At 52.9% G+C, this 15323-nt stretch overlaps 1 protein-coding gene across 1 annotated transcript; it reads left to right on the forward strand.

Annotated features, from left to right (window-relative positions):
• The first annotated feature begins 63 nt into the window (after nucleotides 1–63).
• ERLIN1 (ER lipid raft associated 1) lies at nucleotides 64–14875 on the forward strand. Its single transcript, XM_036385593.2, is given in 13 exon segments — nucleotides 64–123; nucleotides 1201–1355; nucleotides 2520–2601; nucleotides 2952–2998; nucleotides 6278–6339; nucleotides 7573–7698; nucleotides 8610–8683; nucleotides 9110–9168; nucleotides 10041–10132; nucleotides 10584–10673; nucleotides 10943–11022; nucleotides 11804–11947; nucleotides 11949–14875. Coding segments are annotated over 12 exon segments (1020 nt in total). The 5' UTR covers nucleotides 64–123; nucleotides 1201–1242; the 3' UTR covers nucleotides 12000–14875.
• The last annotated feature ends 448 nt before the right edge of the window (nucleotides 14876–15323 follow it).

Below are 15323 nucleotides of genomic sequence, written 5' to 3' on the forward strand. Positions count from 1 at the left end.
ACCCGGGGGTGGGGTGACGTCATCGCCCCGCGCCGACGTGGCGGGCCCATGGTGCCGCGCGCCGGCGCGCGTGCGCGGCGGGGGTGGGAGCGCGGCCTCGGCAGCACGTGGGGAACGGGACAGGTACGGGACCGGGAACGGGATAAGGGATAGGGATAAAGGAACGGGACAGGGATCGGGATAAAGGAATGGGATTGGGATAAAGGAACGGGATAAGGGATCGGGATTGGGGTAAAGGAACGGGATAAGGGATCGGGATAAAGGAATGGGATAGGTACGGGACAGGGATCGGGATAGCGAGACAGGGAGTGGGATAAAGGAATGGGATTGGGATAAAGGAACGGGACTGGGAACGGGATAAGGGAGCGGGATAAAGGTATGGGATTGGGACAGGGATCGGGATAAAGGAATGGGATAGGTACGGGACAAGGAGCGGGATAAAGGAATGGGATTGGGATAAAGGAACGGGACAGCGAACGGGACTGGGAACGGGATAAGGGATCGGGATAAAGGAACGGGACAGGGGTCGGGATGAAGTTACGGGACAGGGAACGGGATTGGGATAAAGATATGGGAAAAAGGAACGGGACAGGGATCGGGATAAAGGATTGGGATAAAGGACAGGGTTTGGGATTGGGGTAAAGGAACGGGACAGTGATTGGGATAAAAGACTGGGATAAAGGAACGGGGCAGGGATTGGGATAAAGGTACGGGACAGGGATCGGGATAAAGGACAAGGATTGGGATAAAGGAACGGGACAGGAACAGAACAGGGATTAGGATAAACGATAGGGACAGGTACAGGACAGGGATTGGGATAGAGGCTAGGGAGAGCTGCGGGACAGGTACGGGACAAGAACTGGGATAAAGAATAGGGTCTGAGATAGGGATTGGAATAGCTGTGGAGTAAGGACAGCCACGGGGCAGGGCTAGGGGCAGGTGCGGGACAGGGATAGGGGCGGGACAGGGGAGCACGGGGATGGAGGCCGGGCGGTCCCTCCGGCGCAGCCCCGGTGCGGGCAGGGCCCTGTCCCTGTCCCTGCCCGTCCCTCCTGTCCTGTCCCGCCTGTGGCAGCAGCGGGTGTGTCCCTCTGCCGGGGCGGTGCTGACGCTGTTGCCGTGCAGGGCCCTGTCCCTATCCCTGTCCCTGTCCCTGTCCTGCCTGTGGCGGGTGGGTCCCTCTGACGCTGTTCCGTGCAGGGCCGGGCCCGCGGAGCCCCCGGGCCGGGAGGGGATGCGAGCATGGCCATGGCCCAGGCCGGGGCCGCGGCCGCCGCCGCCACCGGGCTCCTGGTCTTCCTGCTCTACTCCGCCATCCACAGGGTCGAGGAGGGACACCTGGCCGTGTACTACAGGTACGGAGCCCCTCCTGGGGCTGGCATCCATCCCTGGCATCCATCCCTGCCCCTGGCATTGCTCTGTCCTCTGCTCCACTCCAGTTTTCCCCTGTGTGGGCAGCCCTGGCTGCTTCTGCTCCCTTCACCCTTGGGTCTCTGAGCTGTTTCTCCTGCCTCTCCTTCCCCCCTGCCCTTGTCACAAACTGATTCCAGAGCTCTGGGTCTGTTCTGCCTGCTGGCATCTGCTGGTCTCTCCCTGTGCCAGCAAGAGCTGTCACCTTTGTCCCAAACTGTCACCCGGCCAGAGCTCTCACTGTTGGTGCTTTGGAATGTTTTCCCTGCCCTTCCCACTCGGCGCATGCAAAAATTGGAAAGTAAAAATGTTCTTTATGGAATAAAGCACAATAAATTCTGTAAAGACCCTTTATATGATCCCTTTATCTGTAAAGACCTAGAGACTGTGCCACTCGAGGAAAAAAATGAGTACAGAGGTTGCAGTTTTTTTGTTAGCTTGCGTGGAACTGTATTTTACTTAAGACAAATTTCAACTTTGTGCAGTGAGGGGGAACTAAACAAAAGCAGCCCATTTAATGTGCACACTAACAGCATCCATAGAGGAGAAGAGGAGAGACTGAGGACTGAAGGAAAGAGCACTCTGTAAAATGTGCAGCACTTGGGGAGACTGCACTGTTTCTGGGGAGGGGGTGACACCTCTGCCAGCTTTGGTTCAAAGAGTTGACCAGGACTGCTGAGAGACTTCAGATGTTCCCCAGTTCCCTTTAACCACAGTTGTGCTGAGCATTAACACCTTGGGGGGTTTTCTCTGTGCTCTGGGCAAGGGGCTGTGCCAAAACCCAAACTGGCAGCATCACATCCTCGGCTGGATTTTCCATGGTTACCAGAGAACTATTTAGAGGAGAAATCCGTGTTCTTGCAGCTCTGTGCAGTGTTGGTGCAGTGCTGGGAGGGTTTAGCAGTAGCTGCCTGCTCCAAGGGTTAAAGGCTTCATGCAAAGTTGCAGCAGGCAGAGATTGAGTGCACTCAGCCCTTTTGCTGGGGAATTGCTGGCGAATTCAGAGCACTGATGCAATTCTCTGTGACCCCTGGCAGTTTGAGCTGGCCCTCAAAGCCAACCCTTGCTGTTTGCCGCCTTCCTGAGGCTGTTTTCCTCCCTCTCCTCAGGGGTGGAGCGTTGCTGACCAGCCCCAGCGGCCCTGGCTACCACATCATGCTCCCCTTCATCACCACCTTCAAATCCGTGCAGGTCAGTGCCCTCTCCCTCCCCTGGGGAGCCAGGACTTGTCCTCCTGGAAAGCTCTCCCCACCCACCATGTGTGTGTGTGTGTGACACTGCTGGGACTGGCAGTGTCCTGCTCGGGGGGACAGTCTGTGTTTGTGGCTGTCACTGTTTCCTGGCATTCCAGAGCAGGGAAACAGGCACAGCTGCCTGTGCATCCCCCAAAAGGCAGGGGAGGAGAAGCTTTGCCTTCTGCCCACACCTGCAGGCATCACCAGGGAGGCACAGGACACAGTTTTGGCTCTGTGGTGCCACTGTGGGAGTCTGGGCCTCCCTGGGAGCCAGGTTTGTGAGTGCTGGCTGTGTTTGTGTTGCAGACCACGCTGCAGACTGATGAAGTGAAGAATGTGCCTTGTGGGACAAGGTATGGCTTCCACTTGGATTTCCTCTAGATGCACTCCCTGGGGTCATTTGCAGGGCTGGGACATAAGGGTTGGGGACCTGCCATAAAATTAATCCCAAATGTACACACTGTAACAGAACAGGAGAGAGCACTGGCTCTTGCTGGAGCTGCTCTTCAGAGGATGTTTAAATCTGCATTTATTGTGATGTTATCTTGAATTTTTCTGGGCTTCTCCCCTCAGTTACTCTGACACCCCATTGCTTTCTCTTTGCTGTGCCCTGGTTATTTCCACTCTGAGTCTTGTGGCTGATAGAGATCCTAGCCCCAGCAGTGGGCAGAAGGAAGCAGGGAGTGGGAATCTTCCTGATGGGAGGGAGTTCATTTCCAGATGAAATTCCTGCTGCGTAATCAGGCTGATTCTTCTGTCAGCACAGACCTGCTTGAGTTGTAACAAGCAGGAGGAGAGGGGCTGGTTGAGTTGGGTTACAGATCCTGTTGTGTTGGTTCATCCACAAGTTAAAGTGGTGACTCTTCAGGATAAAAAAAAAATCATGGTGATTGTCCTTGTCTTTTACATTCAGGGTCCTCAACAAAATTTCTGTTTAAAAAAATAAATCAGTGGTGGCTGGAGTGGTGACACACAGTGACCACATGGAATTAAAAGGTGAATGGTAGTGGCAATGTTATTAAAACAGAGTTAATTTTGATCAGGTTTAACTCATATTAACTCTCTTGGAGTTGTTCAGCAACAGACATCATTTGGGCTTAAATATTACCATAAAGGTCTCATGGTTTTGATTTCAGACCCCAAAGGTTTTTCAAGAGTATCTGAAGGTTTTTCAGGAGTATCTATTCCTTATATCTCATCTAAATTTCCTTTCTGTCAGTCTGAACCCATTCCCCCTTGTCTTGTCACTTCAGGGCCTTGTCCAGAGTCCTTTTGTGGTGAGGTAAACAAGGTCAAAAGGTCAAAGGCTGAGGCCAAAGCCAGCCTCAATCATTCTGTGCTTCTGTGATTTAGGAGCTAAAAATGGAGTTCCTGTTGAATTTCAGCGTTGAGGGGTTCAGTTGTGCAATGCAGGTGGTTGGGAAGGCGCAGGCAGTAAAAATGGGCTTTAAAGCAGCAGACAGCTGGTGAAAGCAGTTCTCAGTTAATAATTGACTTCATCCTGACCAAAGGTCCCAGCAGCCCTGCCCACTGCCCAGGTGTGGCTGCAGGAGCCTTTCAGCTGGCTGCTTTTGGGATCCAAAGTCTGCAGCTGCTCAGTGCCCAAGCTTTGCATCCACATTTCCATAGTAAAACATGAGCTTATAAATAACAACTGCAACACACCTGCACTCTCACTGTCCCAGTTCAAAGTCTGCTACCAGAATAGAGCCTGAACAGTTTCAGGTTTTGTGTTTACATATCAAACCACCACATTTTAAAGGCTGGGTTTCTCTTTATGTTCCTGTTCCCCGTGTCCTTATCTATATCTGGAAGCTTCTGAGTGTCTGTGTGGGTGTCCCATCCCCAATTTTTGCCTTACCTGTCTTGTTTGTACCTGGCAGCATTCAGTGAACACATTAAATAGAGATTTTAAACCCTGAGCTGGATCCTGAATTGTGTGAGGATTTCCAGGGTTTTCCTGCTACCTGTGTCCATCTCCTGTGGCATTCTCTGGATGCTGACTCCTTGTCCACTCCTGCCTAATTATGCTTAAACTTCTATGTGTTGATCCTCCTTTTATGGATTTCTCCTTGTTCCTCTCTCCCTGCAGACTTTGGGGTCTGAGTGGCACTTTTTTCCTCAAAGCCACTGCCTGACCAGCAGGACTGATAAAATGCCCTTATCCCCCAGCACACCACATCAACACTCATGAGTTATTCATAATAATGGAGTAACAGTGGGTAATACCCATTTATTGTCCCAGTCTGGCTGAGCCCCTCAGCAGGGTTGCTGTGGAAGGTGGTGGCAGAGTCAGGCTGCCCTCACAGCTCTGAGGTGCCATTTCAGACCCTTCCCTGCCAGGGAGGTGGTGTGGGCTGTGGATGAGTCCTGATAGGATCCAGGGTGGCTGCAGACTCCTCTTCTTTCTGACATCCCTTTAAAATTGGAATACCAGATTTGCAGCAGATCAGGGCCATCCATCACCAGTGTTTTTAGCTCATATTGTCCTGAAGCAGGTTTGGAGCAAGCACAGGCTGGGCTTGGGAGGCCTTTTCCAAAAAACACAGCCACAGGCAAGTTCAGGTTGTTTTTTTATCCTGCAGACCTGGCTTTGAGCTGCCAGAGATCAAGATATCTGCAAAATAAGGAAAGGAGTTTGTCGTGGGGGATCTGTTGAGTTAAAACATCCCAGAGGCTGAGTTTGGGAATGTGGGAGTTGCACTGCCAGGAATGAGCTGTCTCTAAACAGTTCCTGCTGAAGCTTCTGCTCTGTGATATGCCTTTGTCCCCAAGGACATCATGGAGGAGTATTCTGCTTTAAAATTAGGCTCCCAAGAGACTTTAAGCTACTTAAAGGTTTTTTTTTCTTCTCTGTAGAGTTCTGCTTTTCTCTGGTGTTACAGGTACAGGGGTGGGCAGGGCTTTCTGAAAGCCACACCAGTAAGAGCAGAGGCTGGGGACAAGCCTGACCTCTGATTCCCCCCTTTCCCTGCCACCCTTTCTTGGGGAGAGGATTGCCTGCAGGCTGCCTCTGCTGAGGTGCTTGTGGGGTTCCTGGAGAGCTCCAGGAGAGCTGGGGGCATGAATTGAAGTCTGCCATGTGCTTTGTTCCTTCCTTTCTCCTGGGCCTTGCCAAGCCCCTGCTGGAGTTAGTGACTGTGAATTAAACTAGGGGCTTTTTCTATTTGACACATGTTGCTGCCCAGAGGAGCTGAGGTGTGTCTGCATTTGGTGGCAGGTGTCACCTGCTGTCCTTGCTGCCTTCTCCTGTGCTTTCCTGAGAGCTGCAGCCACATTCCTGTTCAGAAAAGCTTTCCTTTGGCTGATTGAGTAGGAAATCAGAAATGGGAAGGAGGGTGCTTTGCAGGTTTGCTGGATTAATGCAGAGAGAAGGACTGGGATTGGCTGTTATCTCATTGCAAAATGCTCAGAATATTGTAAAATAGGGATAAAGATGTTTTTGCTTTAAATCTGTTAAAAGAGGGATGAAGATGCCTTTGCTTTAAATCTGTTAACTGTTAGAAGAGGGATGGAGATGCCTTTGCTTTAAATCTGTTAACTGTTAGAAGAGGGCTGGAGATGCCTTTGCTTTCAATCTGTTAACTGTTAGCAGCTGCAGAGGTGGCTGATGAAGTCTCTTTTCCTTGCAGTGGTGGTGTTATGATCTACATTGACCGAATAGAAGTTGTGAACAAGCTGGCCCCATATGCAGGTATTTCCTGTCCTGGTTCCTCAGGCAGAGCTGTGACTGTCTTCACTCATCCTGGGGCAGCTCTGGCTTGGTTTGCAGGACTTCCCTTTTGCATGCCTGGAGAACTTCCCTCTGTTTCCATTTCTTGTTACCCTTATGGCTCCTGGTCCTGTAGTGTTGGTCCCAGGTGCTTCAGCTCAGCTCAGAGAAAATTGCAGAGACAGAACCCATGTAGGAGCCTCTTACCTTCTTATTTCACCAGCCCAAAGACACAGACAGCTTGGTTTGTTCAGCAGCACAGCTTAATGCAAAACTCCAGCACTGCTGACGCACTGGGGGGTGAATTCCTGGTGTAATTCAGAGTCGTGGAGGGGTTTGGGCTGGAAGGGACCTTAAAGCTCAGCCCATCCCAACTTCTGCCATGGGCAGGGACACCTTCCACTATCGCAGGCTGCTCCAAACCCTGTCCAGCCTGGCCTTGGGCACTGCCAGGGATCCAGGGGCAGCCCCAGCTGCTCTGGGCACCCTGTGCCAGGGCCTGCCCACCCTCACAACCAAGAATTTCTTCGATTTATCTCACCTAAATTTCCCCTCTGTCAATCTGAACCCATTCCCTGTGTCCTGTCCCTGCAGTTCCTGTTGCAGGGTCCCTCTCCAGCTCCTCTGTGTCCCTTCAGGCCCTGGCAGGAGCTGTGAGGTCTCCCCACACCCTTCCCTTCTCCAGGCTGAGCATTCCCAGCTCTCCCAGCCTGGCTCCACAGGGAAGATGCTCCAGACCCCTCAGCAACTCCATGGCCTCCTCTGGACCTGCTCCAACAGTTCCAACATGTTCTTCTCCTGTGGTGGGGGAGCAGGCCAGAGCTGTGCACAGGGCTCCAGGTAGGGTCTCAGCAGGAGCAGAGGGAGAATCCCCTCCCTTGACCTGCTGGCCATGCTCCTTTTGGTGCAGGATCTGGTTGGCTTAAATAATGGGAGTGATCCTTGTTTTCCCTTTCTAGCAGTACCTGCTCCTGTGCATGCAGGTGCTGGTGAGGCTTTGCTGTTTCATTTGTTTATGCAGATGATAAAACAGGACCAGGCAGTACATCCTGCCATGGCTGCTCCTTGAAGTTGTGTAATCCCAGCAGCACCTGACAGCTGGGCAGGGCAGCTGTGGCTTTGGCTACTGAAAAACCCCTGTCCCAGTGCTGCACTCCTTCCCTGACACCCTGACAGGTGCCAGTGGTGAGCTGTGGTGTTCTCTCCCTTCCCCAGTGTACGACATCGTGAGGAATTACACCGCAGACTACGACAAGACCTTGATCTTCAACAAAATCCACCATGAGCTGAACCAGTTCTGCAGTGCCCACACCCTGCAGGAGGTGTACATCGAGCTCTTTGGTGAGTGCATGCCATGGCAGCTGGGTGATGCCAGCTGGCATCCCACTGGAATATTCCTAGAGTATCTTACAGCCAGCCCCTTGGACCACACTGCCCCTGTGCTGGAGTTGCAGTGTAGGATCCAGCTCCTTTCACATCCATCTGCCACTTCCCCTGTAACTTCAGTGACTCAGGTGTCTCTGTTGTCTCTGTCTTTCCCCATTTGCATGTGGGAATTTGATTTCAGTCTTTTTCCACCTTTTTTTCTGGATGCACAAAGCAGCCACTCTGCTCTTGTGTGTGCAGTGATGCCTGTGGCCTTCACTATGACAGTGGATTTGTCTTGTTCTGCTTCTGCTTTTAATCCCCAGCTCTGCTGCTGAATTCACTTTTTGTACTTTCACAGCTTCCTCCTGGCTGTCTCTAACAAGTGAGAGCTGGAAGGTGTTTCACAGGGAGGTAGCAGTGCTTCAGCAATTAGCACAGGTCATACTCTCCTTGGTGGACCTGTGCCCCAAAGACAGAACTGGTTCTGTTCCTTCTTGAGTGGCTGAGCAGGGCAAAAATGGCTTGTGGCAGATAAAAGGTTGTCAGAATTTTAATATTAATGTACTCCCAAGTCCAAGTGCTGAGAAGGGAATAGACTCTGAGCATTCTGTCTTGCTGAGATGCTGAAATCCACTTGCACTTAGTTCAGATAACACAAATCCATCAACAGCTGAACTTTTCTAGTCACCAGCATGTAAGTGTCTTTTTGGGAATGTTTTTCAGGGGGCATAGGAAGGGAAACAATGTACTGAATGTCTCAGGAAGCATCCTTATCTCACACTCTAGAGTTACCTGCTCTTCAAGGCCTGCTGGCTCTTTGCCACACAAGCTGTGGGGGAAAACATGATAAACCAACTGGTCTCTCTTTTGTCTTCCAAACACAGATCAGATAGATGAGAACTTGAAGTTGGCCCTGCAGAAAGACCTCAATGTCATGGCACCAGGTCTCACTATCCAGGTGGGTTCTGGCCTCTCAATAATGAGAGATTTTAAAAGGTGGAGAAAGACTTTTTGCCAAAGCCTGCAGTGACAGGACAAGGGACAGCAGTTTTAAACTGAAAGATGAATGTTTTATGCTAAGGGTGGTGAGGCCCTGGCACAGGGTGCCCAGAGAAGCTGCCCCTGGATCCCTGGAAGTGTCCCAGGCCAGCTTGGATGGGGCTTGGAGCCTCTGTCCCTGGTGGGAGTGTGGGCTGGGATGGATGGCAGGAAATGGAAATGTGGGACACCTCTGGGAGAGTGACCATGCTCAGCTGTGTTGCACTGGAGGATTAGGCACCACTGTCCACAGCACTGCAGCTGGTTTTGCAAAGAGATATCTCAGTTATTGAGATTGCATCAAAGTGTTCCATTCAAAGTGTGCTCCCTTTTTCTGCTCTCACAGGCTGTGCGTGTCACAAAACCCAAAATTCCAGAGGCCATCCGGAGAAACTTCGAGCTAATGTGAGTAGCTGGGCATAAAATTGCATTAATTACTTCTGAGGGTCCTGCACAGGCACAGTGATGTTGGAAAGCTCTTCCCTGGTGCTCAGGGAGTGAGAGGTGAGCTCCAGCCAGAGTGTGCTTGGCCAGCTGTGCTTGTGCCTTCTGTTTCCATGCTGAAATCAGGGCTCAGGATCTTGATGTCTTGCCCATAGGCTGCCCTCCAGGATCTCTGGGATGCCTTTGGGCAGAAGGAGATGCTGTTAGGTCTCAACCTTTGGTTGAGCAAGCCTAGCTCCCAGCCCACATTGCCCTGTTCCTCATCCTGAAGGCCTCAGACTGGACTTGCATGCAGATGTGGCCAGATGGAGAAGGGGATGATCCTTCCTGTGGAATGTGTGTGTGCTCATACAGCTGCAGACAGAGCCAGTCCCCATGGCTGTGAGCAGGGAGCTGGCAGCTGCTGGCCCCTTGTCCCTGTGGCCTCTCCTGGGATGCAGAGCTGCTCTATCAGTGATTGGAAAGATGGGGGAGACTTTGAGATGGTCAAAGAATCCAAATTTAATGTGAAGTACAACTGCTTATATACTTATTCTAGGAAGATTTGTAATGTTTTACTACAGTGATTGGGTTAATCATCACATAAACAAACTTACACATTTTAAACATCTCTTGCTTGCAGAAGTCAATGTAATTTTCTTTTTCTGGTAAACCAGTCTGAAGTTGAATCTTCTTGCAATCTTGATTGGATTCTCAAAGTTCTGTTTGCTCTTGCCAAGGCATTTTGTTTATCACATCTCTTATGCTAATAAGGTCCAAAGTACTCCCTGTTTTGTGTACCCCAGTACTGCTCCTCATTCCCTTTCCCCAGGATAACACTTCTCCCCTTGCAGGGAGGCTGAGAAGACCAAGCTGCTGATTGCAGCCCAGAGGCAGAAGGTGGTGGAGAAGGAGGCAGAGACAGACAGGAAGAAAGCACTCATTGGTAATGTCACCAGCCCAGGCTCAGCCTCCATTCCTGCCTTCCCTGCTAAGCTGGGGCAGGACATTGTCTTCCTCACTGGCAGCTCCCTGAGGGAGGCTCAGGCAGGCTGCACAAGCAGTTGTTTGGAACATCTGGGTGAAAATCCCACAGCAGCAGAGCAGGGAGCACCTCTGTCCTGCAGCAGGGATGGAGGAAATCACTCTGCTGGAAAAGCTGCTTGTGCTTGGAGCTCCATGTCCCTGTGCTTGTAAACAGGATGTCAGCTCTGCAGACACCAGCACTGTGTTTTCTTCCTGTAAAGAAAGGAAGAAAACTCTGCTGCTTGGAGCACAGAGTGGGAAGGGAGGGAGCAGGGAAGTGTGGCAGACCCTGCAGCCAGGTGCTGGGGTCAGGCTGCTGGTGCTCAAGACCTGAGGTGCAAATTTCCCAGCTGGGCCCTTTGTGATTGCAGAGGCAGAGAAGGCTGCTCAGGTGGCCAGGATCCACTACCAGCAGAAGATCATGGAGAAGGAAACGGAGAAGCGGATTTCTGAGATTGAAGGTGAGCACACTGCTGGGGCTGGTGGCAGGTGGAGGAACCTCAGAGCTGCAGAAGCCATCGAGGGTGCTGCAGGGTGCAAGGCTGTGCACTGGGATGGTTCCTGCCCTGTGCATGGAGCTCTCCAGGAAGCTGCAGGGCAGGGACAGGGCCAGCCAGCCACTCCTGGCTCAGCTGGTCCCCATGGGGTGAGGGCTCAGGTGCTCAGTGTGATATGGGGCCCTTCACTTCCTAATGCTTTCTTTCCTGCCCCTCCTCTGCTGCTCTGTTAGATGCTGCATTCCTGGCAAGGGAGAAGGCAAAAGCTGATGCAGAGTACTACACTGCTCGCAAGCTGGCTGACTCCAACAAGGTGAGCTCTGGGGAGCTGCTCACTCACTCTGGGCAGCCCTGGGAGAACTCTTGATCTGACAGCCCACACCCTGTCGGGGTCTCTCGCTGGTCACAGTGACCCCGAGATAAGTTAAAAAGTCTCTTTTCCCAGCCCGGTGCTTGAAGAAGGAGTCAGAGCTCTTCATTTCTTGTTCTCAAGGTTGTTTATTGTTTCTTATCTATAAAATTCTTTCTCCTGTCCTGCTGAGGTCTGCTCAGCACGACAGCCTGAGGCACTCTGCCTGCCCCAGGGCAGTGTCTTTATACTAAAAACTATGTGTACAATATTTACAATAACTTCCCAATACCTATCACCCATGTTAGACAGTGAGCTTTTACTCTAAACCAATCCAAAAGTGCCACCATCACAGCAGAAGATGGAGGCCAAGAAGAAGAAGAAGAAGGGCTGAACATGCCCAGTTCCCTCCATTTTGCCCCCTGAACCCCCATTCTAAAAACCCCAAAATCTCCTTTTTCACCCTGTGATAAGTTCACTATCATTCTACTTAATTTGTCATGGCTTGCAGATCTTCATCTAAGGTTGGGAACTTGCTCCATGGGTCATAATCAAAACCACACAGGCATTTTGGGCTCTGTGCCAGGGTCTCAGAGACCCCTGGCAGGGGTCTTGGCTGCTCAGGACAGCCAGAGGGATGTCCTGGGTCCTGACAACACCCCAAGAGGGGCTGCCTGACATGAAACCTAGCACCACAGGGCACAGAAAATTGTCTCTTAGGGTCTCTGGTTTCTGTTTCTTGCAGCTGAAGCTGACCCCTGAGTACCTGGAGCTGATGAAGTACCAGGCCATAGCTGCCAACAGCAAGCTGTACTTCGGCGACCGCATCCCCGGCGTGTTCCTGGATTCCTGTGCCTTCCAGCAGGCCAGCCTGAGGACTGCCCACCAAACCAGCCTTCCTGCACAGGAAAGCCCAGAGAGCCCTGGAGAAAGCCCCCTGAGAGGCGAGGAGAGCAGTGGCTGAGGGGGGCACAGGGAGCCCGGTGTAGCTCAGCAGGAGCCCGGCTGTGCCCGGGGACGAGGCCCTGTGCGCTGGGGCGGATGCAGCACCCGCCTGCCTGCCTGCCTGCCTGCCTGGACATCTTGGGTGTATAGGTGGCAGCTGGGTTGATTTTCTTCTAGCAACAGATCACAAGGGCTCTGCCTCTTCTGTTTGTCCCCCTGTGAAATTGGTGCTTCCAAAGGAGGGATAATCCTGTACTAACATACCTATACTGGAATATTAAACGACAGACAGCAGGAAAGCCTCCCGGGGTAGGTGCAGTTATTTAGCAGGAAGGAGATGTGGCTCTGAGTGCTGTGTTGCTGCACGCTGGTCATTGCTCAGCACTCCTGGCTGAGGCTGAGTGAAGAGGAGGTTCCCCTTGTCCTGCTGCTGAAGCTTTGCTTGGTGAAGGTTTCTGCTGATGCTGTCTCACTCTCCTCAAGGACTCCAGTGGAGTGGACTCTCCTTGGGCAGCCTGTTCCTGCTGGGGGCAAGGAGTGGTTTGCTGTGGAATAGCTTATGGGAGTAGGATCTGCACAGCCCTGATATTCCTGCAGACAGCAGTGCTACATAACAACTTGGAGGAAGCAGCCTCTGAAGGGATTCTGTGAGCCCCCTCTCCAAGCAAGAGCCTTGCCCTGGCTGCCTGGGACTGACTGTGATGCTCCCACTGGGTGGCTGAGTCTCACTGCCTCCTAAACCAGATTTTCAGGAGCACCTCGGAGCAGCTGGTTGGGAACAGAGCCTGGCAAGTCTTTGCTCAGATTCCAGCCTCCCTGTAAGTCATTCACCAGGGAAAGGGGGCTGAATTTCCACTGCTCTGCCGTGCTGGCAAAGTGAAGGGGGAAGAGAGGAGTGAAAGGACCCTGCTGTGCAGCAGATAGATGTTTGACACCTCAGCTGCAAAGTAGGTGAGGAATCTCTGCTCCTCCATGCAAAATCTACTGCTCCAGGAAGTGGAACCTGCTTTGTATGTCCTTGAGCAGCCATGGCAAGGAGTGTGTCCCTGGTCCTCTCATCCCTGGCCAGGGTTGCTGGCAGATGGGTCTTCTGTCCTGATCTGTGCTGTGATACATCCAACCCTGCTCCTCCCCCTGCTCCTGCCATGGCAGGGTGAGGGAGAGGTGCTTGGGGAGGGGGGAATCTGCTGGGACAAACCTGCTTTCTGCTTTCCCTCCTTCCTGCCCCTGCTTGTGAGGATGTGCTTGCTTTTAGGACCTGCTCCTCCTCCTCGTGTTCTGTGAGGATCTGGGGTGCAACACCTGGGGAAGCAGCTGGCAAGAGCTGGAATGCCATCCTCCAGCTGGGAGCACCCAGCACTGCCTGCTGCATGTTCAGAGACCTCTCCCTGTGCATCCCTCCTGCTGTCCTGTCCCCTCAGAGCAGCCATGCCACCCTTGGAGGGGCTGGGGGGTGGTGACACTCTGGCCACTTGACCTTTTGAAATCCTCTGTCCCTGGCACCATCTGCAGCCTCATGGGGAGGGGAGGGATATGTTTAGCTTGTGCCATTGGGAAACATTCAACCTAAAGCAGCTTTGCCTGTGCTGGTGATGTCCCCAGAGGAGCTGTGTGGGTTCTGCAGTGCTGTGTCCCCACCCTGTGTGGCAGAGTCCCCAGTGGCACATGGTGCCTCCTCCTGCTGTCCCTGCTCCTGCCCTGGCTGCCCTCCCTCCATCTCTGGGGCACAGCAGGGTTGTGTTGGCCCTGCCCCTTATGACATAACTGTGGGAGTTCACAGCAGTTTCGGGTGGTCTTTCTTGTTCTCTGTCTGCCTGCAAACTCCCGAGGCTCAGTTGATGTTCTGCTCCAGGATCCCAGCTCCTCTTCCAGCCCAGCCATGGCATGAGCAGGGCACCAGGGCAGAGAGGGGGTGGCAGTGTGTTTCATAGTGTTTGAAATGTCTTCTGGAAATGCTGCTTGGCTTGCAGGGTCCCTTTTTTTCCTGTGGGGTGGCTTTGAGGAAGCAGTGTAGTCTCATCTCTGCCCTGCCACCTCCTCAGTGTTGCAGCAGGCCCTTGGCACAGACCTCCCCTCACCCCAGCAGCACTGCTTTGGTTGGAATTTGGGATGAGGGCTGGCTTTATAGGCTAGAAGCACTGCTGGAGGGAATGCTGGCAGGAACGTGGTCTCCACAATTTTCTTCATGTTACTGGGGGTGGGCACACTAGGCATCAGGAATGGCTGGACAGAGTAGGTTCTGCCAGCCTGGAAGTGACAAGGGCAGAGGGAACTGCTGGGAGCAATAAGCAGGCAGTTCACAGCTCCCCTGCAGTGATCAGAGCACGATGTCCATGCAGGGAGCAGGAAAGCCTGCCAGGCCAGTGCAGGAGGAGCTGCTTCCCTTTGGATCCGAGCCTTGCTGTGCCTCCCTGCGCCATGGCTTTGCCTTGAGTGGCTGTCACTGGCCCAGTGTCCCTCTGTATGCATCAGCCACCTCCCCACATGGTCTGAGGGACCCCAGGGGATGCCCCCGTGGTGCCAGCTCCTGCAGCAGCATGTGTGGTGCCCAGTGCCTTCTGCAGCAGCCTCCCCCAGCCTTCCCTGCTTCCCCAGCCCCAGCGTGTGCAGGAGGAGGTGGCCACGGCTTTGTCACCCTGGCGTGGGCTGTGCTGCCCTCTGAGCCCCAGCTGTGAGCAGGGACGTGGCTGCAGCCAGGATTTTGGGATGGAACTGGCTTTTCTCTCTGCTCCCATGGCCTGTGTGGGCCTGTGACTAAAGGGGTCTGTCCCTGGATGTGCATCTCCTTAAGGAAACACGATACATCCGGTCAGGTTTACATTCACAGTTCAGTTCTTTTGATAAAGCAGAATAAAATTATTTTGTTACCATTTTTTTGGGGATGGTTTTATGTGTCCTAGGGCTGGTGGCACACGAAGTGGGGGGACCCCTCTACCTGTCCCCCTGCAGCAGCACTGCATGGTGTGGATGTCCTCAGCTGCAGCGGGTGCCACCCTGGGAGCCTGTGCTCAAAGCCAGCCACAGCCAGGATGGTGCCGAGCATGAGGGGACTCCCTGCAGCATCCTGGGGCAGCCTGGCTCTGCGTGCCTGCCAAAATGTGCTGCAGTTTGGCCCCTGTGGCTCTGGCACTGGATTGGGATGTTCAGCTCCACCCTTTTCCCCTTCCATGATCCCTGCACAGCTCCCTGCCTGCTGCCACCCCGCTGTGCCCTCCTGCCCAGACACACCCCATGACACCTCTTCCTTCAGTCTTTATTGGTATAAAAGCCTTGAACCTAAATTATATCAAAAATGGGAGGACTGGTTTTACACCAAGTGG

The sequence above is a fragment of the Molothrus ater genome, chromosome 8 (genome assembly GCF_012460135.2).
Source record: "Molothrus ater isolate BHLD 08-10-18 breed brown headed cowbird chromosome 8, BPBGC_Mater_1.1, whole genome shotgun sequence".
NCBI classification, from domain to species: Eukaryota; Metazoa; Chordata; class Aves; order Passeriformes; family Icteridae; genus Molothrus; species Molothrus ater.